Genomic DNA, 23,744 nt, shown 5'->3' on the forward strand with positions numbered 1-23,744 from the left:
AGGGGTCACGGGGGAGGGGCAGCACAGGAAGGGAGTGGACAGCAGGCAGGAGTGACCGCTCCTCGCCCCCCAGGTGTGGAGGAGGTGCCAGATGCGCATCTTCACGGTGGCCCAGGTTCACGACAACAGCATTCAGATGAAGAAGGACTTGCAGACGTTCCTGTACCACCTGCGTATCAGCGCCGAGGTGGAGGTGGTGGAGATGGTGAGGGAGCCGGGCACGGGCGGACGCAGCTCTCACCTGCAGGGTCCCCACGGCCCTTACAGCCCAGGGCCGGCCTGCTGGGCCGTCGCGGCATCTTCTCTGTCCTCTGGCTGTGACGGCGGCTCGGGTTCCTTCCTTCCTTTTCCGTGATCTCGACAGCTTCAAGGAGGGTCAGGCGATGTGTAGTGAGTCCCTCAGTTTAGGTTCGCCTGATGCTTTGCTCGTGGCTGGACTGGGTCGTGGGTTCACGGGAGGAGGACCCGGCTGGACCGGGCTTGACCACGGGGCTGGCCGCCTCCTGGGGGATCTGAGCTCCGGGGCCAGCGGGAGGGTTACGGTCTGTCCCGTGGGGCGCGTGTGGGCCGGCCTGCGTCCAGAGCCCACGGTTGTGGTGCCTCCCTCTCGTGGGTGTGTCGTGTGTCAGTGAACGTGGGTCCCGGGGCAGGTGGAGGGCGTCCGTTCGTGAGCTGCGCGCTCACACGTAGGGGTGGGGACGCCGGGGGCCCCCAGGCCCGCAGCGCGCTCGCTGGGGTCGGGGGGTGAGTGGTGACCGGCGTGTGCGCCTTGGCACCCGTAGGTGGAGAACGACATCTCGGCCTTCACCTACGAGCGGACGCTAGTGATGGAGCAGAGGTCGCAGATGCTGAGACAGATGCGGCTGTCCAAGACGGAGCAGGAGCGGGAGGTGCGTGGGGTGTGGCCCCCGGCGCCGCACTGGCCCGTCCTTGCCCGGACCCCGTGTGACCGTCGGGACAGTGTCCCTGAGGCCTCCTCGAGCTTTTGTCCCCACACCTGGTTTTGTGAACAGCTGGTGGCACGGCTTCTGCCCCCACCTCCCCTCGCCACGTGGCTCGAGGTCACGCCCTCACAGGCCTCCGGGGTCAGGGCCCGTGTCTGCCCGGCCGTCCTGCTCATGCACGGCCCCGCCTCTCTTATATCGTATCCCGACCGGCCACCTCCTCCTGTCCCTCCATCCTCAAACCAGCAGCCACCGACTCGTTACACCCCTCCCAGCCTTGTCCCGGCTCACGTGTCCCCGCGGTCTTGCACGGCCCGACCCTGTCCCTGCCCGAGTGACCTTCGCCCTCGCCACACAGGCCGCTGCGGTTTCCTGGGGGCCCTGACCCCTCACCGCCACAGGCCTCCAGCTCATAGCTGTCGTCATTGCCGTCTTTGCATACAGCTCCCGGGCACCTCGTGTGACATGGGAGCTCCTTCCCCCTGCACCTCCCCTTCCCCAGACTCCATGGCGCTCACAGCCCCACCCCAAGGATGTGGGCTCCCTGACAGCCCCTTTGCTGTTGATGAGTGGGGGGGGGGTGAACGGGTGAGGGGAAGGATGGATGGATGGATGGATGGGTGGGTGGATGGATGGATGGGTGGATGGATGGGTGGATGGATGGATGGATGGGTGGAAGGATGGATGGAAGGATGGATGGATGGATGGGTGGAAGGATGGATGGAAGGATGGATGGATGGATGGGTGGGTGGGTGAGGGAAAGGATGGATGGATGGGTGGATAGATGGAAGGATGGATAGATGGGTGGGTGGATGGGTGGAAGGATGGATGGAAAGTTGGATGGATGGGTGTGTGGGTGAGGGAAAGGACGGATGGACAGACGGATGAATGGACAGATGGATCTATGGATGGATGAGCAGGTCGAGGCAGAGCCTGTGTGTGCGGGGGGCGGGGCTACGTGCATTGCAGAGACATGCATGTCAACATCTCCCGTCAGCACGTCTGAAGAGGTCCTTTCTCAGGGGCTTTCAGAGCTGGGACAGGAGGAGACAGAAATGTAACGATGGGTTTGGTCTGGAAGCCCAGGAGGAGGGGCCTGGGAGGGCCGGTCCAGACGTCCCCAGGCCCCATCGGCTGTGCTCTGTGTGGGGCCCGGGGCTGGCCGGCTCCTCTCCCCATGCAAGCGCCCTCCCCCGGGCTGGGCTTCTGCCGTCACGGCGAGGCTGGTCACTGTCCTGCTCTCACTCCAGGCTCAGCTAATCCACGACAGGAACACCAGTTCCCACACTGCCGTGGCCGCCAGGACCCAGGCCCCGTGCGCGCTGGACAAGGTGCAGATGACCTGGACGAAGGAGAAGCTGGTCGCCGAGAAATACCGGAACAAGGACACCAGTGTGTCCGGGTTCAAGGACCTCTTCAGCCTGAAGCCGTGAGTGTCCACCTGCAGCAGCCCGCAGCCACGAGGGGCCCCTTTGCCTCCGCGAGGAGCGGCGGGCACATCCAGCCTCGGAGAGGCCGGAGCCGGCCCCGGGCCGCAGCCTCCTTCCAGCGCCAGTCAGCGGGGACACGGGTGGCGGGTTGGCGGCGGTGCCACCGTCAGTGTTCCTGGTGGGTGTCCCAGCACCTGGGGGTCAGGCCTGAACCCCCGCGGTGACGTCCAGGCTGCCCGTCGGGCCGGGGCCCGTCCCGCTCCTCGGCTCTTGGCTGTGCTGTTGAGCTGGCACAGGCGCCAGTCGGTGGCGTGGCTGGACCTGGGGCGGGGTCCCGAGTGGGAGGCTAGGACAGTATCTCCCGGGTCTTCGGTGGTGGGGCAGAGCCCTGGAGCCCTGAGTCATCGGCAGGACCTGGGGGGCCCGAGGGGGCCCGAGGGCTCAGTGTGCTTGAGGGCCGCAGTCAGATGAGAGGGGCAGCCGGGGGTGAGCCGAGTAGCAGTTCAAAGCGCGTGTCGTGTTTCCACTTAAAGTAACGTGCTCTCTGTTTTCTCTTCCATGTAGAGAATGGGGAAGCCTGTAAGTCACCCCCTTTACGCGGGACCTCGTAGACGTGGTTGCCTTGGCATGCGCTGCACGCACAGCCCCCGTGAACCACGTGTGCATGTCCGTGTGTGTGCAGGGCCCCATGTGTGGGTGTGCCCGTGAGTACATGTGTGTGCACGTCCCAGTGTGTGTGCTCAGCCAGGTGTGTACGCGTGTCCGTGTATGTGTGCCTCGGCCGCGTACGCGTGTCTGTGTGTGTGCGTGCTCACGTATATGTGCCTGGGCCATGCGTGTGTGTCCGGGTGTGTGTGCATGTCCTTGTATATGCGTCTGGCCTGTGTGTGCGTGTCCGTGTACATGTGCCTGGGCCACGTGCGCGTGTCCGGGTGCAGGTGGCACTCGCCCACTGTGGCTTTCAGTAGCTTCCTGTTTAGTTTGCTCACTCTGTTTGGAGCGGCTCAGGGCACACACCCAAAATCCCTTCTCTGGGTAGCACGTGAGGACTGAGGTTGGAGGGAGGTGAGTCCCGAGCGGCTCTACAAGCGGAGCAGAGCGTGTGCTGTGCCTGTAGCTGGTAGCGATCGTTCACCCACATCCCTTGGGGCTGGGGTAGCTGGTAGCGATCGTTCACCCACATCCCTTGGGGCTGGGGTAGCTGGTAGCGATCGTTCACCCACATCCCTTGGGGCTGGGGATTCGGACCTCATCTCAGCTCGTCCAGGACGGCGTTTCCTCCTGTCTGCCCAGCACCGGGTGCCTTTTTGCCCCAGAGGAAGCCGCCACCTTTAGTCTCGTGGGAAGGGATGTGGATGAACCTCTGCGTGGCCGGCCCCTGAAGGCTTAGGGCCAGGCCTCCAGGGCCCGCCTGGGGTTGCTGTCTGTCTGTGCATCTGTCCACCCCTTGTTCCCCCACGATTTTCGGACTGCTGTCCCTCCCGTGGGAGCCCGGCCAGCGTGCTCCGTGGAGCCTCGGGACTCGGGGCGCACTACCCGTTCCAGCCCCGAAACCCGCGTGCGTCCCACACTGAGGGAGCAAAACGTGCAGATGGGTCGGGGAGCGCTGGGCCGGGTCCTGCACTTCCTGCCGTGTTTTCACGACCTTTAAGTGCCCTACGAGTAAAGCCTCCTAATTAAAAAGAAACAAACCTGTGGACACAGGAGTGCGTTTCCCCCCCCAAAAGGCGCGGTGAGCCGTGGGCCCGTGCCCCGCGTGCGGCTGGCGGGGGTCAGCAGGGTGCAAGCGGCAGACGGAACCCCACTCCCGTCTGGTTTCTCCTCGGGCTGGGCTGGAGGGGCTCCCGGAAGGTTGGAGGTCGGCCCACAAGTGGCACGTGCCCAACTAAAAGCTCCCCACGGTGGGCGCCCTACGGCGGGTTCGCTGGCCCCCGGGCGTGTGGGCATCTCTCTCTGTTTCGCCAGCCTCCTCCGTGTCTCCCTCTGGAGCCAAGGGTCTGGATTTCCACCTTTGCCCCCACTGAGCCTTCCTCCGCCCCGGGCGGCCCCCGCCCCAGCCGCAGTTCCCAGCCTCAGAGGACCCCGTGTGGGAAGCCCTTCTCCAGGCTCAGCACACGGCCACGGGCTTCCATTTGGTGGCCTCGTGGCCGGTTGTGGAGGCAGTGCAGGTTTCCGTTAACTTCCTGGACACACGGGCTGTCCCGCCCCACGGGCGGGCCTCTCTCACCTCCACGGGGCCTGTCATCTTGGAGCTGCGGGTCTGTCCACACCCAAACTCCTGATTTTAAGATTATAAGCGTTTACAGACTGTTAACCCTGAGAGGCCCTTCAGTGTCACACACGCATTCCTGGGATCGCCTTGTCCCTAAACGCACTGGTAATTGTGGTCCATCCTGGCAACTGATTCACAGTTCTTGTAACGAAAGACCCCTGACTGCTGTGGACAGAGACCCAACCTGTAATTTTACCAGATAAATTGAAGAGAGGAAAGCAAGGGCTCCATCTCCCTGTTTCCCTCTTGGTGATTGGAGGCTGTAATTGGATTTATTTGGCTTAAGGGTTGTGTTGATCAAAGGTTGTGGCCTGGAATGCAGCCTGGGGGCCTTTCCCTGACCCATTGTGTGGCGGCCTCTGTCTGTATGTCTGCCCATCTGCCCGTCCCTCTTATGTCCGAGGCACGGGTGGCCTCTGAGCTACGTATCCTGTGTGCGGCCCCAGAGTTGGCGGTGGTGCTGGAGCGCCCAGCGCAGGCGGGGTGCTGGTGCAGTGAGGCGGGTCTTCCCAGCCGGGGGGTCTGCCCCCTGCTTCTTGGAACCCAGCTCACTGGGGAGGGACCTGGGGAGGGGGGGGAACGAGCACGCAGGTGCCTGAGCACCTGGTGTCCCCAGTCTTGCTTCCCTGGGGATCCTGCTTTGGGGGCCGCTGCCAGACCTGGTTGCCCGGGACGCTTCGAGAACCACCGGTGCACAGTGGATGCCCCGCCCGCTTCGAGGAGTGTGGGCACCGGGCAGGCAGTGAGCATACGGGCACAGGGTCCGGGTCACCAAGGGCGGGGGCTCTCGTCTTTCAGCCGTCGGCCGGGTGGACAGAGCCGGGGGTGGGCCTCATGGCAGACACACTCAGCCAGCACCTCTGGCTCTGCTCCAGGACCTGGGGCCTCCAGAGCGGGTGGAGGGCTGGGCCCTCCTTCGCTCACCCTCTGTGCAGCCCCTGAGCCCCAGCCTGCGTTGGAAGCAGCGAGGGGCAGCATTTAGGGCAGGCTCAGCTGCAGGGCAGGGGTCTCAACGGGAGACACTCTGTGACCTGGAGGTGCACGCTGGGCCGTCGAAGGGGCTGCTCCCGCCCGAGGGGCAGTGCTTGGGGAGCAGAGGCTGACGCGCCCGGCCGTCGTCTTGGCCTCCGCGTGCAATCGCCGTGCCGGGGGTGCTCCGGGTGGCGGGTCTGATCTGTTTTCACCCGCCCTTCCTGACGGAAGTGGAGCGGGCAGGGTGGGGCCTGAGCCCGGCACCCGGGACCGCGGCTGGAGGTGCTGAGTGACCGTCTTCCCCCCACAGGGACCAGTCCAACGTGCGGAGGATGCACACGGCCGTGAAGCTCAACGGCGTCGTCCTTGACAAGTCCCAGGATGCCCAGCTGGTCCTGCTGAACATGCCGGGCCCCCCCAGAAACCGGCAGGGGGAAAAAAAACGTCGGGGCATCGCTGCCGCAGCAGGGTAACACCCCCTCCTCTCCTGCTCAGCGGAGACACCCGGGCCAGGGGCCAGGAGCCGCAGGGCCCTCGACGTCGGGCGGGGCGGCCAGCTCGGGTGGCCCGGACCGGAGCCGCTTGGCCCCGGGCCGCCCGCGGGGCCGTGGGCAGGCACACGCAGAGGCTGCGAGCGGGCGGTTCCTGCCGGCTGCCTGGGCCCCACGTGGCCGGCAGGGGGCCGCGAGCCAGCAGGCGAGTGTGCTTCTCCTTCCCACGTTTGAGCTGCTGGGGCCCCAGGGCAGCCGGGCGGGGGAGCCCCAGGAGTCGCCCCTGATCGCCTCGGGCGTGAGCAGTGGGGCCGAGGGGCAGTGTGGACACGTGACTGAGGAGGGGCCCTTCCGGGGCCTCCACGAGGATCACAGTGGCCCCTGGATCAGGGTGGTGTGTGAGGAGCACGTGGGCTCAGAGACCGACCCGGCGGAGGAGTCACCTTATGACCGACCCCGATCCTTCCTGCTGCAGCTCCGGTTCTGGGTCCTCGTCGGCGCTGGGCTCTGAGCTCCCGCCCGGCCGGGTCCGTTCCTGCCCGTCTCCAGGACGTGGCAGAGCCGTGGCTCCACCCCCAAGCCCTTGCCGGCACCAGGTGCCCTGAAGCCCCCTGGCGGGGGCGCCAGGCTGTCATCCTGGCCCCGGGGTCACAGGTCGGGCCTCCGGGGGCAGGACGAGGCGGGAGGAGGCACGCAGCCTGATCCCGGGTTCTGAGCCACAGGCTGACCACACGTTTCACGGGTCTGTGCCTCGCGGTAACCAGGACTCCCCTGCCTATCCAGGGTCTTGGGGGTGGACAGGTCCCTCCTTGGCAGGGTCAGTGCCCCTCTTTCCCTCACACTGGCCGTCTCCTCCTCTGAAGGCCCTGGGTCCCGGCCTTCCCTGTCCCGTCCTCGCCTCTTTCTCCAGCCAAGGCCTAACTGGACGTGGGCTCTTGGGCGGTAAAGGTGCTCCGTTCACCCTTTCAGCCACGCACCTGGTTGGGTTGGCTTTGTCCTTAACTCGGTGCCCCCAGACATGGAGTTCCTCGAGGTCCTGACTGAGGGGCTGAACAGGGTCCTCCTGGTTAGGGGCAGCGGCCGGGAGGTGGTCACCATCTACTCCTAACGCTCGGCCGCACCGGGGATGTGCCCGGTGGGTGTGCGGATGGCGCCGCGATGCTTGCTGACCAGCACCCGAATGCCACCGGGGGCTCTCCTGTCCAGGCCAAGAGCCGGCACGTGACTCAAGGTTTCCTCGCGGCCGAGGGGAGGCGCGAAGCCCTCGTGCCCCCCTTCCCCCCCGCCCCGGCGAGGCTGGCCGTGACCTGGGACGTGGCTGGCCGTCTCGTGGTGACAGAGGAGGTGGGAAGCCCCTTGGATTCTAGAATCGATTTCCCTGGGTTGGATCTTTGGGCTGTCGTGCAGTTACGTTCACTCAGATCCCCCCGGCCAGGGTGCCTGCGAGAAGCCGCACAGACTGAGGCTGAGCCTCGGCGGCCCGGGCTCAGGCCTCGGGACTTCCCAGCTGGGTGTCCGCCTGCGTTTATGCCCCGGGAACCCGCAGGCAGAGAGGGGGAGCCTTCGGGGCTGGGAGCGCCACACGCTTTAGCATCTGACATGCGCCTGCCGCTGTGATCTCAGTTTCCACACTTCACGCTGGAGAGACGGACGAGGCTGCGGCCACGGGAGGGCCTGTGGCGTCAGCAGCTACAGTACCCGGCTGTCAGCTGAGCCTGTGTGTCCCCTCCCACCGGCGCCGACGGTGGTCCCAGCTGTGTTTAGGGCGCTGACAGGTGGTCCCAGCCACATCGAGGGCACTGACAGGTGGGGCCAGCGACATCGAGGGCACTGACACGATACCTTCCAATGATCCTGGACTGTTTGCACTTTACACGCGTGATCACGTCCATTGTATATTGTCGCAGTAATTTGTGCCTCACTTTCCCGATGGCTTATTTATTTATTTAAACACCTGGGGGAGTTTGAGTGATAAAAGTTGACCATAAGGAGATAGCTTCTGTGAAAGGGGCTCCAAACAGACCAGCCGTTGGCCTTCTCTGGCTTCCATGGGCTCCCAAGGGAATCAGCCTGGTGCATGGATTTCAGGTGAGGCAGGGGCTAAGCGTGTGCTTCCAGACGCTTCTGAGGGGTGGCTGGGCAGCGTTCGGCGGCCACAGCGTGTGCCAAATGCCACAGCTGGGCTGGGGAGTGGGGGGGGTCTTGGGTCAGTGCTGAGTTAGGCAGTGAAAGCCACCTCAGTGGCCTCCAGACCCGTCGCGCATCTGGGGAGGGGCCCCGCCAGTCCCTCTCCTAAGTCACGTGACCCCGGCTCACATGGAACGGAGGTGCCTGCGCCCTCCACTTGCTTCCTGCTGTGTCCGTCTACACGGGGCATCCTTTCCATACTGTCAACTGTGTAACCGTAACTGCAGCCATTTTAAAGTTGATTTCATGTTTTCCTTTTTTAGGTCCTTTGTATGATTTTGTTAGTAGAAGAATAAAATTGTATAAAATCTGAGTATGTTGAAGGATCTCCTGTGACTCGTTCAGCATAGAAATTAAACGTTTGGAGATGCTCCCCCTCCCCCTCTCTTGGAGGAGTTTATTTCAGGTCTGATCAGCCAAAGCACCCTCAGATGGCGAAAGAATCATCACGTGAATTGGCTGAAAGAAGTAAAAACCAAACCAGAACACGCACAGCTGCTGTCAACAGGGAGCTGCCCCGTGTCCCCCGCTGGCTGGGTATGCAGCACAGCAGTGAAATCCTGCTGCTGGCGGACACGACTCCACCTGTAATTTCTATCAGGGCGGAATCGGCAAAGAGTGTGACGAGGGGCCCTCTGTCCTGACACGGGCTCGTTCCCGCCTGCGAGGATGTAGGCGTGACCAAAGAAAGGAAGACTGACGAGTGTTGCCCAAACGGAGAGAAACCGCTTGTGGGGACGGTGTTGGAGCTCCTGAGTGTGTGAAGCCAGGAGACCCAGCAGTCCCACCCCTGGACGTAAAAGCCAAGAGGAACGCATGCCCGAGCAGACGTGGAAGCGCCGGTTCCTAGCGCTCACAACCACCCTGCTGTAGAGCAGCCCGCGCGCCCGTCGTCTGATGCACGGGGACGAGCACGGGGAGCACACGCGTGACGGCACGTGACTCAGTCCTGAGACGGGTGAAGTGCTGGAACACAGCTGAGCCTCGAGAACATTCTGCTGTGAGACAGATGCCGGCACGACCGTCATGCTCCCGTTACACGTCCAGGGTGGGCAGAGCCAGAGACAAGACTGGCCGACGGTGCAGTCACAGGGGCAGGGGTGGAGACTGGGGGCCCGCGGTGGGCACGGGGTCTCTGTTCGGGGTGAAGAGGAATGTTCTAAGGAGGTGGTGGATCCTCAGCCTCCCCGGCCGCTGCCCCCGGTGGCTGCCTCCCCACCTCCGTGTTGGCGGCTGGGCCTCCCCGGTTTCCCTGGCAACGTCCGACCCCTGCTCAGTCCCAGCGCCCCCCTTGTGCTGCCCCCTCGCCGTGGACGCCAGCAGCGGCTCTAACCCCGGCCGCCCCACTGTGTCTCCCACCTGCTGTTCGCCGAGTCTGCGGAGGCACGAGCGGTCGAGGCCCTCACCGCGGTGCACGTGGACCCTCAGCCTGGAGCACCTGGGGTCGCGGTGGGGATGCAGCCCCGCCAGACTCGGCGCCAGGCGCTTCGGAGGGCGAAGAGGCAGCTGGGGGCGCTGGCTCGTCCCTGGTTGGCCCCCCCTGGGGCAGTGACTCCCAGCCACCCCCAGCCCTGACAGAGGTGCCGTGGGCATACGCACGGTGGGAGCTTGTGGCTCACAGAGCCCGTGCGAGGCCCTGGGTCCCACTTCTCGGACGATGGCCAGTGGCGGGCACCGCCCTCCCCATCCTTCCAGGCTCAGACTGGGCAGCAGCCGTCCTGTGTCTGGTGGTGGCAGGCGGCGTCCACTCACTCATCCACCCACTCACTCCCTCACTCACCCTCCGTGCTCGCTGGGCTCCCTCGTGAAGAGCCTGGTCCCAGGACAAGCTGTGGGTCCCCCAGGAGCAGACGGGAACGGGGCCCGCAGGCAGCAGGCACGGGCGAGGCCGGCCCGGCACGCGGGGTCGGGGCACGGGGCTCATCTCAGGTGCAGAGAAGCACGAGGGTTGCAGGCAGAAGTGAGGGAATGGGGCAGAGTGGCCTTGGGAGCAGGAGTGGGGTCCGGGGTCTCCTCCCACATCCCACACCAGGTGCCCCGGGTGCAGAGACATAAGTGACAACGTTGTGTCTGTGCTCAGAGGGACACGAGGAAAGAGACTCCCGGGCTCGGGGGCCGGCAGGGGCCGCACGCACGAGCGGAGCGGCCGAGAGCACGGGCCCGGGAAGGGGGCAAGAGGGAGGAGGTGGGGTGGCCAAGCCGAGGGCCCACGCCCCCTAGTGTCGCAAAGACCTTCGCTCGTGCCAGGTTTCTCCGGCAACACACTCTCCGGGAGGGCCTCCTTACGAAGTGAGACACAGGTTGGTCCAGTTCCGGGATCATCCAGTAGCCAAATCTACACTTAAATAAGTAATGAGGCTTTTTGTTTCTGTTACAGAAAGCATCTCTCTGTACTTGCCCAGTCACCACGAGGCTTCCCTGGTGGACTCGGCGCTGGGGCCTCCTCCCTGTCTCACCCCAGCCCAGGCCCAGCGGGCAGGAGCTGCCCCCAAAGTAGGCTGGACACAGCTCCGCTGACTCCGTCCACCTCTGTCTCACAGCCTTTCTTCCAGGAGGGCATCTGCTTCCCCTGACGCATGTGGTCCCGGGGCCCCGCCCCAGGTCAAGCCGCTGCATCCACGAGAGACGAGCTGTTCTCCACATGTGGACGTTTAGTAACGTGTCCACGGCCACACGGCGCCCTTTGTGTTCTCATGAGTGATGTTTTTCGTCGCTGCTCTCAAACAGCTTGTCTGTCCCTTTCAGCCGTCCGGGACCCGCACTGGTGGCAGGGAGGGTGGGCTTCTCTCCTCCACGGATCCACAGGCAGCAGACACACACTCTCAGCTTCTGGTCCGTTCGATGGCATTTCAGTTACATTTTGTCTTGAAAGCCAGGGTCTGGACTCGGGCTGAAGTTGAGTCCTCACCACACTCCCAGCCGGCCAGCGAGCTCCGCCTGAGGGCGGTGTGGGCGGTGGCAGGGCCGCATGGGTCTGCTGGGATTACAAGTCCCCTCATGTGGGGACCGGGTGCAGGAGCTCTGCACACAGAGGAAGGGACCGGGGTCGGGGCCAACATTTGGTGCCTGAGGGGCAGGTGACACGGAGCTGGGTTCACGAGAACAGAATGGAGCGTGGACTCGTCTGCGCGGGGCCACACCCGGTCGCTGGCCTCTGGGCCAGCCGGGCCCGGCCTGCGTCTGCTCCTGAGACCCCCGGAGCCCTGAGGTGTGGGACGCCTGCGCCTCCCTAAGCACACGGGTGCAGCTCACGGAGACGCCAGCTACTCGGAAGCCCAGAGGGGTTTTTTAAGCAGCCACGAACACGGCGCCTAGAAGGGGGGCGGAGGCGATGGAGACGGGGCGCATCCACAAAGGGCCAGCATCTCCACGTAAGCCTCAGCCCGCTCAGCCCCACACAGAGGCGTGAAGTGTCCCCGTAGCAGGAACCCAATCTTAGGCTTAGGGTTTTATTTTGCTCTTTTAGAGCAGTAAAGTGGGGGAAGAGTTACGCATAAATGCGGAGCCGTGTGTGCGTTAATTTTACTTCTACAAACGTATGAACAGCGACGGACATGCTCTCTCCGAGCACCGTGGGCCTGTCCCGGCTGAGCGGCCAGCTGTCTGCACTCGTGGCCACACGCTGGTGTAGGGAAACAGACCGATTCGACTGAAAACTCACTTTAAAACAAGGTGTGACATGTTACAAAACGCACGTATTTTTATTATGACTGGGGAATAACTCAATCACAGATCAACCACCAACTTGCTGTATCCTTAAAAACAGTGCCAAGGAGGCAAATACAAAAGCAGCTGCACCGATTCACAAGTCGCTCACCTCAGACGGAGCAGCGGCACGTCCTGCCTCGGGGGGATCCGTGGGCCGAGGCTCCAGGACACCCAGGCTTCCTGCTCGCCTGCGGCCCTCTTCCCAGCCTCCCGAAGGGAATCGTGCTCTTCCAAAGCTGAGGCTGCGCCCGGCACTCAATGGTTTCTGCCCGCCTCCTGTCCAGCTGTCCATGTGTGTGTGGTTCTCGGGGGCGCCCACACTTCCCTGGCCCCCCCGGCCACGTCTGCGTCTAAGGATGCTGGCGGCACCACCTGTGGCCCTGCCTGGCCGCCCCTCCTCTTGGCTTTCACCTCCGCCTTTCTGGACTCCGGCCGCTTCCCTTCTCCCCCGTGATCCGTGCCGGCCTCGCACACTGGAACTCACCATCGCACACGCGGCCCCGAGCAGCGACTGCCCCCTGAGCCGCCCCTCCCCGGTTCAGGGTGGATGAGCCACGGGAACCACAAAGCCCCCGGCCCCCCGGGGCCAGTGACAAGCCTCGCGCCCCCTGCCGCGCAGGAGAAGCGCCCCCAGCGGGGCTCCGAGAGGAAAACACGCCAAGGCCGTCCGAGCAGGATCCCTTCGACCCCGTGGGCCTTGCTTTGGTATCGCGACAGAAGCAGGGGCGGGCGTCCAAGTGTACAAATGTGTTTATGGATGACACAGAAAGCTTCGGGACGGGGACGCCGCTGGCGTGAGACGCTCCTCGCCGAGGAGGGAGGCGGCTCCTCCGCGTGGGTCCCCGGCACCGGCGGGGCCGCTAGGCCGGGTGGTGGTGGTGGTGGTGGTGGTGGTGGTGCTCGTGGTGGTGGTGGTGCTCGTGGCGCTGGACCGCCGGCACCGCGCAGGCCTCGCCCAGCAGCACGGGCGGCAGCTCCCACACCGCCTCGTGCTCCAGCGCCGCGGGCTGGCCCGGCGCGGCCTTGAGACGTATCCGACTCCTGGGAGCGGGACCGGCCCTGCGGGTGCGCGGCCCTGGCTGGGGGCTCCTGCCTGGCCTGCGCCGGGGGGGACCCTGCAGACACGGCACCCGTGAGACCCCTCGCGGGGCCTGGGACGTCCCACCCGGACCCGGTCCTGCCCGCACACCTGAACGGCCCGCTCTGGGACTCGGGACCCCAGCTGGGGTCGCCGCAGGGACCCGGAACCCTCAGGCCTGGCGCCGGGGCCCAGCCTCCAGGACCCACCTGGTCCGAACTTAGATGCGTAGTTCTCGATTCCCGCCAGGTCCAGGTAGTGGTTCCTCCGCTCCGTGCTCTCGTCCACACAGTAGGGCCCCCGCTCGGAGCAGGGGTGGGGGTCGGCGGTGGGCCTCCTGGTGGAGCGTGGTGGGGGCGAGGGTTTGCTCTCTCATGCTCTGAGCAGCACGCCCACCCACAAAGGGTGGGCGCTAGGACAAGCAGGGCCCAAGGGGACCCCAGGACCACGGTCCCACCCAGTGTCCTCCGCTGTCCTCGCGTCACCTAGGACGCCAGCTGGGGCTCCGTGGCTGCCGCCCCAGTGAGTGGAGCCGTAGGGCAAAGGAGCAGCTGGGCTGAGGGTCCGGAGGCCGAACGCCTGCTGCCCTTCAAGCCCCACGGCCTCTCAGACGACACTGGAAGCGCCCAGCTCCAGCCCGAGTGCCGGCCACCCACCCGATGGCAGGGAGGGACCGGGGCTCCCTGGCCGCATCCAGGCCTTTGTGCCCAGGTGCCCGTCCTGGCGGGCCACCCCAAGGGGACAGCCCCCGAGGCCTGTGGGACGCAGGAGTGTGGCTGGGCTGCTCGCATCTCAGGAAGGCAGGGCTGGACGCCAGCCCCTCACCTGATGTGCGTGGACAGCCTCTTGTCGGCCACCCTGGGGTCCTCGGGGAGCTCCCCCTCCATCCTGCATCGCGTGGGCTCCCGGTCTGAAAGAGGCAGGCGGGCACCCGTTCTCTCACCCACTCGTTCACTCACTCAGGCACCCACGCACTCATTCTTTCACTGAACAAACGGCTTCGAGCCCTCGCCAGGTGCCAGGCCCCGCTTTCCATGCTCAGGAGGCCATAGAGATTTTTTCTGTGATGGGGGCACTGAACAGTAGACACAGTTAACACCCCCCAGCAGGGTGAGTGGGAGCCCTGGGGAGATGCAGTGTGGGGGCAGGGGTGCAGGAAGCCTGCCTGCGAGGAGGGGTGGGCTGACGTGTAAGCCGGGTCTTCAGGGCACCTGAGCAGGGAGCTGCTGCAGGAGCCCAGGCCCTCACCCTGGCTGGCGGGGGGACCTTCCTTCCTCTTGCTGGAGGGCTCAGGGCTGACGGTCAGCTTCACTCGAAGGGTCTTACTTCTGCCCGAGGAGTGGTTGACCGAGGCATCGACAACCTCGTAGATGGTGTGCATCAGACTGGACATGTCCTGAGGGCGGGCACGGACGTCGTGGACACAGGCGGACGGGGGGGAGGACGGCCCAACCCACACTGCCTGCTGCCACCTCCAGGCTGCCCGCCTGATTTATTCACCCGGCATCCCAGCAGAGCCCAGCTAAAGGAAACAGCTCATCTGAGATGCCTTTCCTCAGTCCTGTGAATGCACCATGCGACCTGAGCCAGCAGCCCTGCTGGAATCACATCTTTCCGACCTTTTAAATTTCAAACCGAATCTATGTTCAAAAGACTTAGCGGTCAGATAAACTATCAGATTCTGCTTTTAACTCAGACACACTTACTTCAGTCATCCTACGTGCCTGCTTCCTTTCAAGAGGCACTTTGTCCCTCCTGGACACACAAGCCAGCAGAGCGGAGCGCCGGGGGCACCCCTGGGGCCCTCACCACCCTGCGGAGGGGAGGGGCTGCTGGCCGGGGCAGAGACAGGCGTGCGGGGCTCTGCCAGGAACCACACAGACAGCGGCCGGGCGCAGGAGGGGACACGGACTCCAGCCGGCTCTGTCGGTGACCTGGGTCCTGCGGTGGCTCCCCTCCCGCCCCCCACAAGCCTGTCCTATGAAGGGTGCCAGCCTCTCCCGCCGCCCTGGAGGGGGCTCAGCCTGTCCCCATCGTGGGGACCCAGGCATCGTTGTCTGTCTGCGGCCAGCGCCCTTCCGGGGACCGTGGGATGCAAGACGCAGCGTGTCACCTCTCTGGTGGCCTTGCCACTGTTGTCGAAGCCGTAGAGCGTGAACGTCCACTCCTGGCCGTCGTCCTCCTCCACCGAGACGTCACACTGGAGCGCCTGCAGGGGTGACGGGGACAGGCAGCCAGGGTCAGCCTCGTCCTCGTGCCGGGGCCCTGACCCCCACCCCGGGCGGGCTGGGGAGCTGAGAGGTCTGCACAGTCGACTCCTGGATCACTTCCGTGGTGCTGGCACTGGTGCCCGACAAGTCCCCTGAATTACTTGGGGCCACACTGGCCAGCTCTGGCCGAGGGCAGGGCGACACCTCCACCCAGCAGAGCCTGCCGCGTGGGAGCTGCAGGGCGCAGGGACCCCGTGTGAGCGCGATACGCGCCCTCCCCCGGCGCTGGCCGCCTGCAGGAGGGGCAGCCGGGCGAAGACCTACGTCCACGTTGAGGCGCCGCTTGCCCGGCCCGCGGGGGCCCTCGCGGTTCACTGCCCTTTCTCCATCGTCTGTGCCGAAGAGCTGTCCTGGGCCCTCTCGGCCCTCGGCCTTCTCCGGCGGCAGTGCCACTGCAGGGACGAGAGGGGTGGGGCGGGTCCGTCTCCCCTGGCCTGGCCCGGGGGCTGACTCAGGGCTGGGGAGGGGGTGTGGCCCCGGGGCCACCGCGTCCTCGCTGGGCCTGTGACCTCTCCAGACGGGTCTGAGCTGAGGGCCTGGGCTTCTGGAACACGCGGCATCAAGGGACCTGAGCGGAGGCCAGGGCGGCCCTCCCCGGAGTGAGCCGTGGCCGGACGCGCGCTCCTGCCTCCCTGGCTGCAGTGGCTTCGAAGCTTGGGGCAGGGAGAGGGCGGCCCTGCAGGCCCACAGGCAGGCAGCCCGGCCCGAGGGGCCCCCGGGAGGGTTGCTGCACTCGCTGTCTGGCTTCCCCTCCCCAGCAACACGGTCTGGTTTCCCAACAGCCCGCAACACCAGAGCCTGGGAGGCTGCCCGTGCGCCAGGCAGCCCCCTCCGCGATCTCCGGGCCCGACGGACAAGGAGCTCCCTGGGCTCCAGGCTCACTTACTCCCCAGGACAGGAGCCGGGCACGTCGGGGAGATGCGCAGCTGCCAGGAGACACCCGGGGCCCGAGCTCCTGGGCAGGGCTCGCGGAGCCCCTCCGAAGGCAGCCCTGCGGTCAGCCTCCCCGCCCACGTAATGCAGAGAACACTCACCCGGCACCTGACCCTCGGGCAAGCCTGGTGGTCACCTGTCACACGCCACGGGGACCCACTCCACGGCAGATGCACGTGTGGCGGTGACTAGGGCGGTCACGCTTTGCACGCAGACCACTTCGGACAGCCTTACGCTATGCGGTGCATCACACCACAGGTGACCCGTGGATTCACCGAAACGCCCGTGTGCGGAACCTGCCCCCCCGCCCACGGGCTCGCGGGACTCCAGGGACGCGGACGGGCAGAGGCCCTGAGATTCGCCTTTTGCTTCCCCAACCCCCAGACCGAAATGCACGTCATCTGCTCCACGGAGGAGCCCACGTGACATGTGTTTTTAAGCACATCTCAGAACACTTTGCTTTTAAGACCGGGGAACCTGGCTTGCACCTGCAAACGGCCACCGCTGGGGACCCACGACCAGCCAGGGCTGGCCTGGGTGTGGTGGGATAGGTCGGGGACCGTGGGGCGTGGGTGGTCCCCATCGCCAGGGTGTCCTGGGGGCAGGTGCCTGGGGTACGGTGTGGCGTCAGTGAGGTCTGGAGAGCAGCACTTACCCTCTAGGGGACACGGGTCGTCCCGGAAAGGTCCTTCCTTGGGGTCCCCGCCAGGCAGCCCCTGCAGGGAGAGAGGACAGGGCAGACGGTGTGCACCCCCGCATGAGCTCCGGGTGCCGGAACCGGACCCCACCTCCTCGGGCGCCAAGAGTTCTTGGTCTAGAAATACCAACCTCTCCACACTCACTAAACCTCAGGTTTTTTAAAGACACACGCACATCCCTGGATGTTGTCTGGTTCCATGAGAAGTGTCTCCAGGACGAGACATGGCGCCCGTGAGAGCGCCGGGGCTTCAACAGGAGCCCCGCACAAGGGACATGGCCTTTGCCCAAGGGTGCAGCCGCAGTGAGAACGAAGCTGCAGCCTGGCCTTTGCTGTGAGAGGTGGGCACAGACCAGAAGCCTGGGCTGCGGACAGAAGCCGCCTGCCCTCTGCTCCCTGGCCCGCACGCAGCATCTCCCGTCACAGCCGGGCAAGAACCCGAGTGACCTGCCCCCGAAACACCCGCGGACCCAGGGGCCGGGGCTGCAGGGGGACGGCATCTCCTCCAGGGCGGCCGGGCCAAGGGCACAGACAGAAGCCCCCCGGCTTCCAGGGCCGATCCCAAGACCAGTTACGGAAAAACAGGACAAGACTTCCAACGTATCCAAAGGGTGTTTCAGCCAGGAAACTACAGAAGTTCACGTGGCCCGTGGAGACAGCCCACAAAAGTCAGAGCACAGAGACGGGAAGAAGGGGCGACACGGCCAGGGAAGCTGCCTCGGATCCTGGCTCCATCCAGCGTCCCAGTGGCGGGTCACGTGGCGCCGCCCCCAGGACCCGGGTGTCTCCCCAGGTGACTCTTGGGCAGACGGACGTCTCTGTCCCCCACATTTCCATTCTGACTCCAAAGCCACAGAGCTGTTGAGAGCCCGGCCAAGGATGCAACGTTCAGATGTGTGTGAGGACACGGCCCCCCAGGGCTGCTTGGCTACACGGCCCTCTTGGGTCCCAAGGCTCTATCACACCTCCAGGTCACTTGGGGCCCAGGTCACTTGGGGCCCCTCATCTCTCCCAAGGGCTCAGGCCCAGGCTGGAGTCAACTCGGCACGAGGCCCAGTGGGGTTGCCCCGCCAGGTCGCCTGACACCCCACAAGCTCAGGGCCCCGCAGGGGATGGTGGAGGGTTCCGACCGCTGCCCCTCAGGCTGTGGGCAGTGGCTGGGGACCAGCCCCGACCTGTCCACAAACAGGCCTGACGTCATCTCCACGTGGTGGTGGTGTTGGGTCAGACTGTCCCTCCGTCGCCTTGTCACGCAGGTGGACTGGGGGTGGGAAGCAGTGTCCCCATGCCGGTGCCTCAGAGGGTGCTGACCAGGCCCGGCCGGGAGGGACCACGTGTGGGACCAACTGGGCGGCAGGGAGAGGGGGCCGCCGTCGGGGGAGCACAACGCCTGCGCCCCGCGGGGGCGGCCTGGTGGCATCCTTGCCCTGGCCGGTGAGTGCCAGGGCCTCTGCCGGCCCGAGGCGCCCCAGCCACCACCGGAACAGCAGAAAGCCCCGTGCCGGCTCGGCCCACGCGGCTGCGACACTGGTCCCTGCTCCCAGGTTCCTCATCTAGGGGCCTGATGCCACCAGCCAGACCCAGCCCCTCGCGCCAGGCCCACCAGTGCCCTCGGGATGGCCGTGTCCGTCGGCAGGAGGAGAGGGGACACAGGCCATCCTCAAACACAGCTCTGCGTCTCTAGCTTTGTTCTTTGTGAGAACAAATCAAAACAAACCCACGAAAAACACCTAGAATGCTTTCACCCAGATTTTCAAACTGATTACTTTGAAGAAGGCCTTGATGACAAACACAAACCACAAACACACCCTAAGATACTTGGGTCCACGGGAACGAGGAGACAAACGCACACCTCCTGTTCTGGGCACACGCTGCCCTGCGTTCAGTGAGGACCGGCCCAGATGTCCCGCTCTGCGTGGGGAAGGGAACCCCCCCCCAGGCCTTGGGGTCTCCCCAGGAACGCGGGTGCAGCAGGGCGGGGCCGAGGGACAGAGCGCGGGCTCCTCTGGGTGAGATCCCGGCTGTGCTGGGGGCCCCTACGCACGTGACATCAGGGAACATGGCCTGGGGCTCTGACGGCCGTGGGCGTCGCGGGAGCACCCGGACGGTGCAGGGGCCATCGCTGCCCAGACGGAGTCTCGAGGAGGATGCGGGGTGGAGCCGGTGTCACTGGGCCCAGGAAGGAGGGGGACCCCTGCCGCCTGTCTCCAGAGCCCCTACAGGTGCCCCTGGCGTCTTCCTCTCTCCTAATCCCCTGCCTTAACCCCCTCCACGTCACACCCTTCAGAATAAGGCTACTTCCATAGTTCTCTGAGCACGCCAGGTGGGCAGTGAACTTATTTCAATAAGAAGTAAAGTCACCTGATTATTAAGACGCCACTCCCTCGGCCACCCAGCACGCTGGCATCGAAAGCACCCGCTTCGCCTATAGCTCCAAGCGTCCTTGGGGTCCTGTGAACGCCCTGCACACGCACCGCCCGGGCTCACAAGGTCCTCTCCCGCCCAAAGACAGGGCTGAGCTCTCTCCCGGGTGGACGTTAAGGTGACTTCCAGTCACTTTTTCTGAAAACCTGACTTTTGGTTAAATTTTTTTCTGTAAAATCAAAATAAGTCATGAAGCTGAGGTTCCAGGCATTTGTGGGGAGCAGCGGTGGCTTCCGGACCACGTGCCGGAGGCTTGCAGGTCAGCTGGCAACAGAGCATAGCACTTCTTGCTAGAAGAGCCAGTCTTGGGGTGCAACAGCTGAGGCCCCGAGACGCACTTCTGGGAAAGCGCCGGGGCGCACGGCTGGTGGAGCGGCTGGCCCGGAAGCCTCGGCCACCAGGAGCCAGAGTGACAGGCAGGAAGCCAGGGTTTCCACATCACTTGCCTGGCTCGGCTGAGAGGTCAAAGGAAAAACAAGACCCACCCAAGTCCTCTACGTGTGAGCTTAAAAAAGTTGCAAGTTCAAACATTCATCCCATTTTTTTGTTTTAAAATAGTTTGAGCACTTGCTTTCGGCGTATTGTGTTGGTTACAGACAAGATGATAAATGCTTTGGGCTGGGGGAGGGTCAAGACAGAAACGGTCTGCACAGACCCTTGGCTGGACCCTGAGCTGCTCCCCTACAATCACAGACACAGTAAGGACACGACGGGCCAGGACGGATACGACAGCCCGTCATGAGCTCCTTCCCTGATACAGCTGTGCGTGCAGAACGTTTGAAATACGGTTCATCCATGTACGCCCCAATGTTAGAACACGCAGTGTTTAAGATCTGAGTCGACAACAAGCGCTGTGACGCACGGCGATCAGGGGACAGAAAGCGCTGCAGGGAACGTAACCGCGCTTCTCCCCGCGACGGGTGCCTTCACATCCGTCCTGGTTGCACCAAAATGCCCTTTAATCTTCACCACTTTGGCTCAATACAAGGGCCAAGGGCTTTAATTGCAACATATAAAACCTCCCGCAGGGCTGCTGACCAGATGCGCAGCCACTCCCCGCAGGGCGACCGCTTAAGTGGCCCAGAAACCAGGGCCCTCAAGCGCGACCGGGGTGCACACAGACGCCCCATTTCTGATGGCCCCGCTCAAGGGCCCCGCTTCTGCCGCAGCGCCTTCCCCAGGGCGGTCCAACCCCACCCCTCCTGGGATGCCCCTCCCATTCTGGCATGCACCCCCCTTGCTCTGAGCCCCGGCTGCAGGCCCTCCCCAGCGTCAACCTCCCCCCTCGCTCCCCTTTGCGCCCCCAGAGGAGCCCCGGCCTCCTGCATACAGAATCCTCCACCCTCACCTCGCTTTCCGGTCCGGCCCCCACCTTCCCGCTTCCCGCTTCCCCACCTGACTGGATGGTCCTCGGCACCAACCACCTCCTGACTCTCCTGGTGACGGGCTGCATCCCCATGCGGCCCCGGGACTCCCGTATCAGCCAGCAGGGCCTACAAGATCACCATGCTCTATGATCCATGCAGGGCCTGAGCCCCTGCCAACCCCCTCGGGCACCAGGCAGGGGCAGCTCCCCCCTCGCCCCTGCAGCATCTGCGTTCACTCTCCGGCATCCGCTGGGCCCTCCTTTCGCCAGGCGCTCTGCTGGCCCCCTGGGACGGCACCAGGGCGCACGCATCCTGACGCTTTATTCTCCCTGTCCTTCTTTGGACGTCAACGTCAGGTGGCCACGGCCTTCGCTGCAGGGTCCCCATGGTCCCATCCGTGCCTCTCTCACCCACAGGGGCTCTCGGGGGAGCCCACCAGGCCCATGGGCCACGGCCCCCAGAGGCCACGTACCCTGCTGTACCTCTGTCCTGAGCTCAGACTCCCGAGGACATCTGCTCCATGAGCCACGGCACAAAACGGAATTCCCGGTCCTTCCCAGCAAGCGGCCCTTGGCCTGGCCAGATCCTGCTGAAAGGCCCAGGACAGCCCATCTGCCCAGGTGAGGCCTACAGGCACACAGGTGTTGGGACATACCACCTAAAAGCTCAGACCCTGGCTTCCCGTGAAAAAGCCAAGAGGTCTGGCCGCACATTCCCACGGCCAGGGTGCCCCCTCCATCCACCAGAGCTGTCGACGCTGGGCCGTCCACCCCTCACGCGAGCCTGGTTGCGGGGCAGGAGATGGGCTCCTGTTTAAGGGGATGTGGGGATGTCTGGCTGATTGAAAAGGAGAAACCTTTGGTGACGTAAACGATCACCTCCTGAACACCGTCCGCTTTCCAAATGTCAACATTCACATATTCCTTCAAAATTCAGTGGCTCTGCGACCTTAGGAAACATGTTCCCGGGTTTTCGGGGCCGCCTGTTTTCCTTGGAAACCCCACACTCTTGATGGAGCAGAGGCTCTCCGCCCCCCGACTCCCGGGAAGATCCCCGCGGGAATCGGTGCGGCCGGAGTTTCTGCTCTTCCCACGGAGCCGTGAACTGGGCGGAGCGTGTGAAAAGATGGCCTTTACAAACCTGCTTCCTCATCGGCCTGTTAAAGGGTCTGGTTAGAAACTGCTCTTGACGAACATGCTGGGCATCCTGGAAGGACCGTACAATCCGCTGCAAACTCGAGGCCCCAGGGGGACCTCCTGGTCGATCCTGCAGCCCAGCTCCCCGGCCACTCTGGCCCGGCTGCCCCTTCCTGTGGCCGCCCACCTGCATGGGAACCTGCTTCCCTGCAGTCGGCCGTGAAGGCTGCCCGGCGTCCACCAGGCTGCTTGGCTTCTGAACCCGGGTCCACCCGGGGTCCTGGCGTGGCCGCGGGCCTGTGGCGAGTCCTCGGCAGCTGACAAGCCTCGGGGCGGGCGCGGGCTCACATCCCGGCCTTCCGCCACCACCCCCCACCGATGCTGCTGGGAAAACTCAAGGCCCTTCCAGGCAGCAGCCCTTGGGGTTAGTTCAGGCCTTGTTTTGCTCCAGGAAGGGCAGGCGTCTCCTCTTTTCCAAACAGATGACCCTGCACTGTGTTTCCTTCAAAAACCCAGGTTGATTCAACCCAGATTCTTCACCAGGGCTTAGCGCGGGGGTCTGGGGGATTCGGGCTTCAATAAACAGGAGCCGTCAAGGGTCACAGGGCCCGGAGGACAGTGTGTCAGTGTCCTGGGGCGGCCGTAAATGGCCACCAGCTGGGTGGCTTAAAACAGAGAAATGTAGCCCTTCCCAGTTCTGGGGCCATAAGTGTGGCAGGGAGCTCCCCCGGAGGCCCCAGGGAGGGTCCCTCCTGCCTCTCCCAGCTCCCCGGGGCCCCAGCGTCTCTGGGTTCGTGGCCGCTTCCCGCCAACCTCCGCTCTGTGGCCACGCGGCCTCTCCTGGGTGCATCTTCCGTTCTGGGTCAGCACCCCCGCCCCCCTCCTTCCTCTTACAGAGACACACCTGGTGGCAGTTTGGACCACCAGCACCATCTCTCATCTCTAGATCCTGAGTTTAATGACATCTGCAGAGACCCGTCTTCCATATAAGGTAACAGTCGTGGGCCCTGGGACGAGAATAAGCCCGGCACCGTCCGGAAGCCGAGAGGCGGCTGAGAGTCCTGAACCAGCCGCCGACCGCGCGGCCTCGGCTTTCCTCCCAGTGACGTGAGGCCGCGGTGCAGTGACTGCCCACGCACACGCTCACCACAGGGCCTTCTCCTGAGACAGGGGACAGACGGGGATGCACACTGGCCAGAGACCCAGCTGCGACCAGGCCCCTCCTCCGGCCTCAGGGGTGGGGAGACCGCAGCCCCGCTCCAAAGCCAGGGTCACAGCGCAAACCGTGAGGGCAGACTGAGAGCCGCGTCTGCCCCCACAGTGGATTCTTTAGACTCCGAGGGGGCGCCAGGCCTGCGTTTCTGAGAACCAGTTTTCCCCAGAGGACGGAAAACTAGCTCTGTGTGTTGAGTCCAATTTCCTTTCTGCGGAGGGTCCGAGGACACGTTGCTGTCTCAAGAACCCAGATGGTCCCCCTGCAAGAGCCGGGCTGCACGCACCCACCCCCAGGAACAGCTCTGGTCCCACCGCTGATCTTGCAACAGTAAAAATACAGGGTGATCCACTCAGAGGAGTTTGCAGCCCCCCTGCAGCTCAGGAGCTAAAGCCCATAGAGCATCTTGGGGTCTGGAAATACAGTCCCATGGGATGTAAGTTCAAGGCCGCTTCTGAGAGCCTGGACTGGATGAATTCCGGAGTCCCGAGATGAGATGTCTGCAGGGCGGGGTAGGAGGGGGGCCCAGTGTGGATGGGAGTCCAAGCAGGGGGAGGAGAACAACACCGGAAGTCAGAGAGAGGAGGAGAGATGGGGGAGGGGAAAGGAGGGGGAGGAGGAG

The 23,744-nt window shown here is 64.4% G+C and overlaps 2 protein-coding genes across 3 annotated transcripts in view; one reads left to right on the top strand and one right to left on the bottom strand.

Annotated features, from left to right (window-relative positions):
- SLC12A7 (solute carrier family 12 member 7) overlaps window positions 1-8,609 on the top strand; it is a 28,826-nt gene extending 20,217 nt beyond the window's left edge. Inside the window, exons 17-21 of one of the 2 annotated variants that reach the window (XR_003001360.1) lie at window positions 74-205; window positions 783-890; window positions 2,195-2,373; window positions 2,939-3,078; window positions 5,929-6,061. Coding sequence is in view for 1 of the 2 variants with exons in the window: in XM_024731988.1 (XP_024587756.1) it covers window positions 74-205; window positions 783-890; window positions 2,195-2,373; window positions 5,929-6,062; window positions 7,126-7,217 (645 nt within the window). In the remaining variant the exon portion in view is untranslated. Of the gene's footprint in view, window positions 1-73; window positions 206-782; window positions 891-2,194; window positions 2,374-2,938; window positions 3,079-5,928; window positions 6,063-7,125 lie in introns of those variants that run through there. The other variant, XM_024731988.1, reaches the window with a different exon arrangement.
- A 3,362-nt stretch (window positions 8,610-11,971) lies between these two features.
- Window positions 11,972-23,744, bottom strand: part of NKD2 (NKD inhibitor of Wnt signaling pathway 2) — a 28,009-nt gene continuing 16,236 nt past the window's right edge. The window contains exons 4-10 of the mRNA XM_024731981.1: window positions 16,941-17,001; window positions 15,617-15,744; window positions 15,196-15,291; window positions 14,331-14,478; window positions 13,908-13,992; window positions 13,292-13,419; window positions 11,972-13,119 (exon numbers count right to left, since the gene is read on the bottom strand). Coding sequence (XP_024587749.1) covers window positions 12,485-13,119; window positions 13,292-13,419; window positions 13,908-13,992; window positions 14,331-14,478; window positions 15,196-15,291; window positions 15,617-15,744; window positions 16,941-17,001 — 1,281 coding nt within the window. The 3' untranslated portion in view covers window positions 11,972-12,484. The remainder of the gene's footprint in view (window positions 13,120-13,291; window positions 13,420-13,907; window positions 13,993-14,330; window positions 14,479-15,195; window positions 15,292-15,616; window positions 15,745-16,940; window positions 17,002-23,744) is intronic.

Source organism: Neophocaena asiaeorientalis, unplaced genomic scaffold (assembly GCF_003031525.2).
Source record: "Neophocaena asiaeorientalis asiaeorientalis breed wild unplaced genomic scaffold, Neophocaena_asiaeorientalis_V1.1 scaffold104, whole genome shotgun sequence".
Taxonomy (NCBI): domain Eukaryota; kingdom Metazoa; phylum Chordata; class Mammalia; order Artiodactyla; family Phocoenidae; genus Neophocaena; species Neophocaena asiaeorientalis.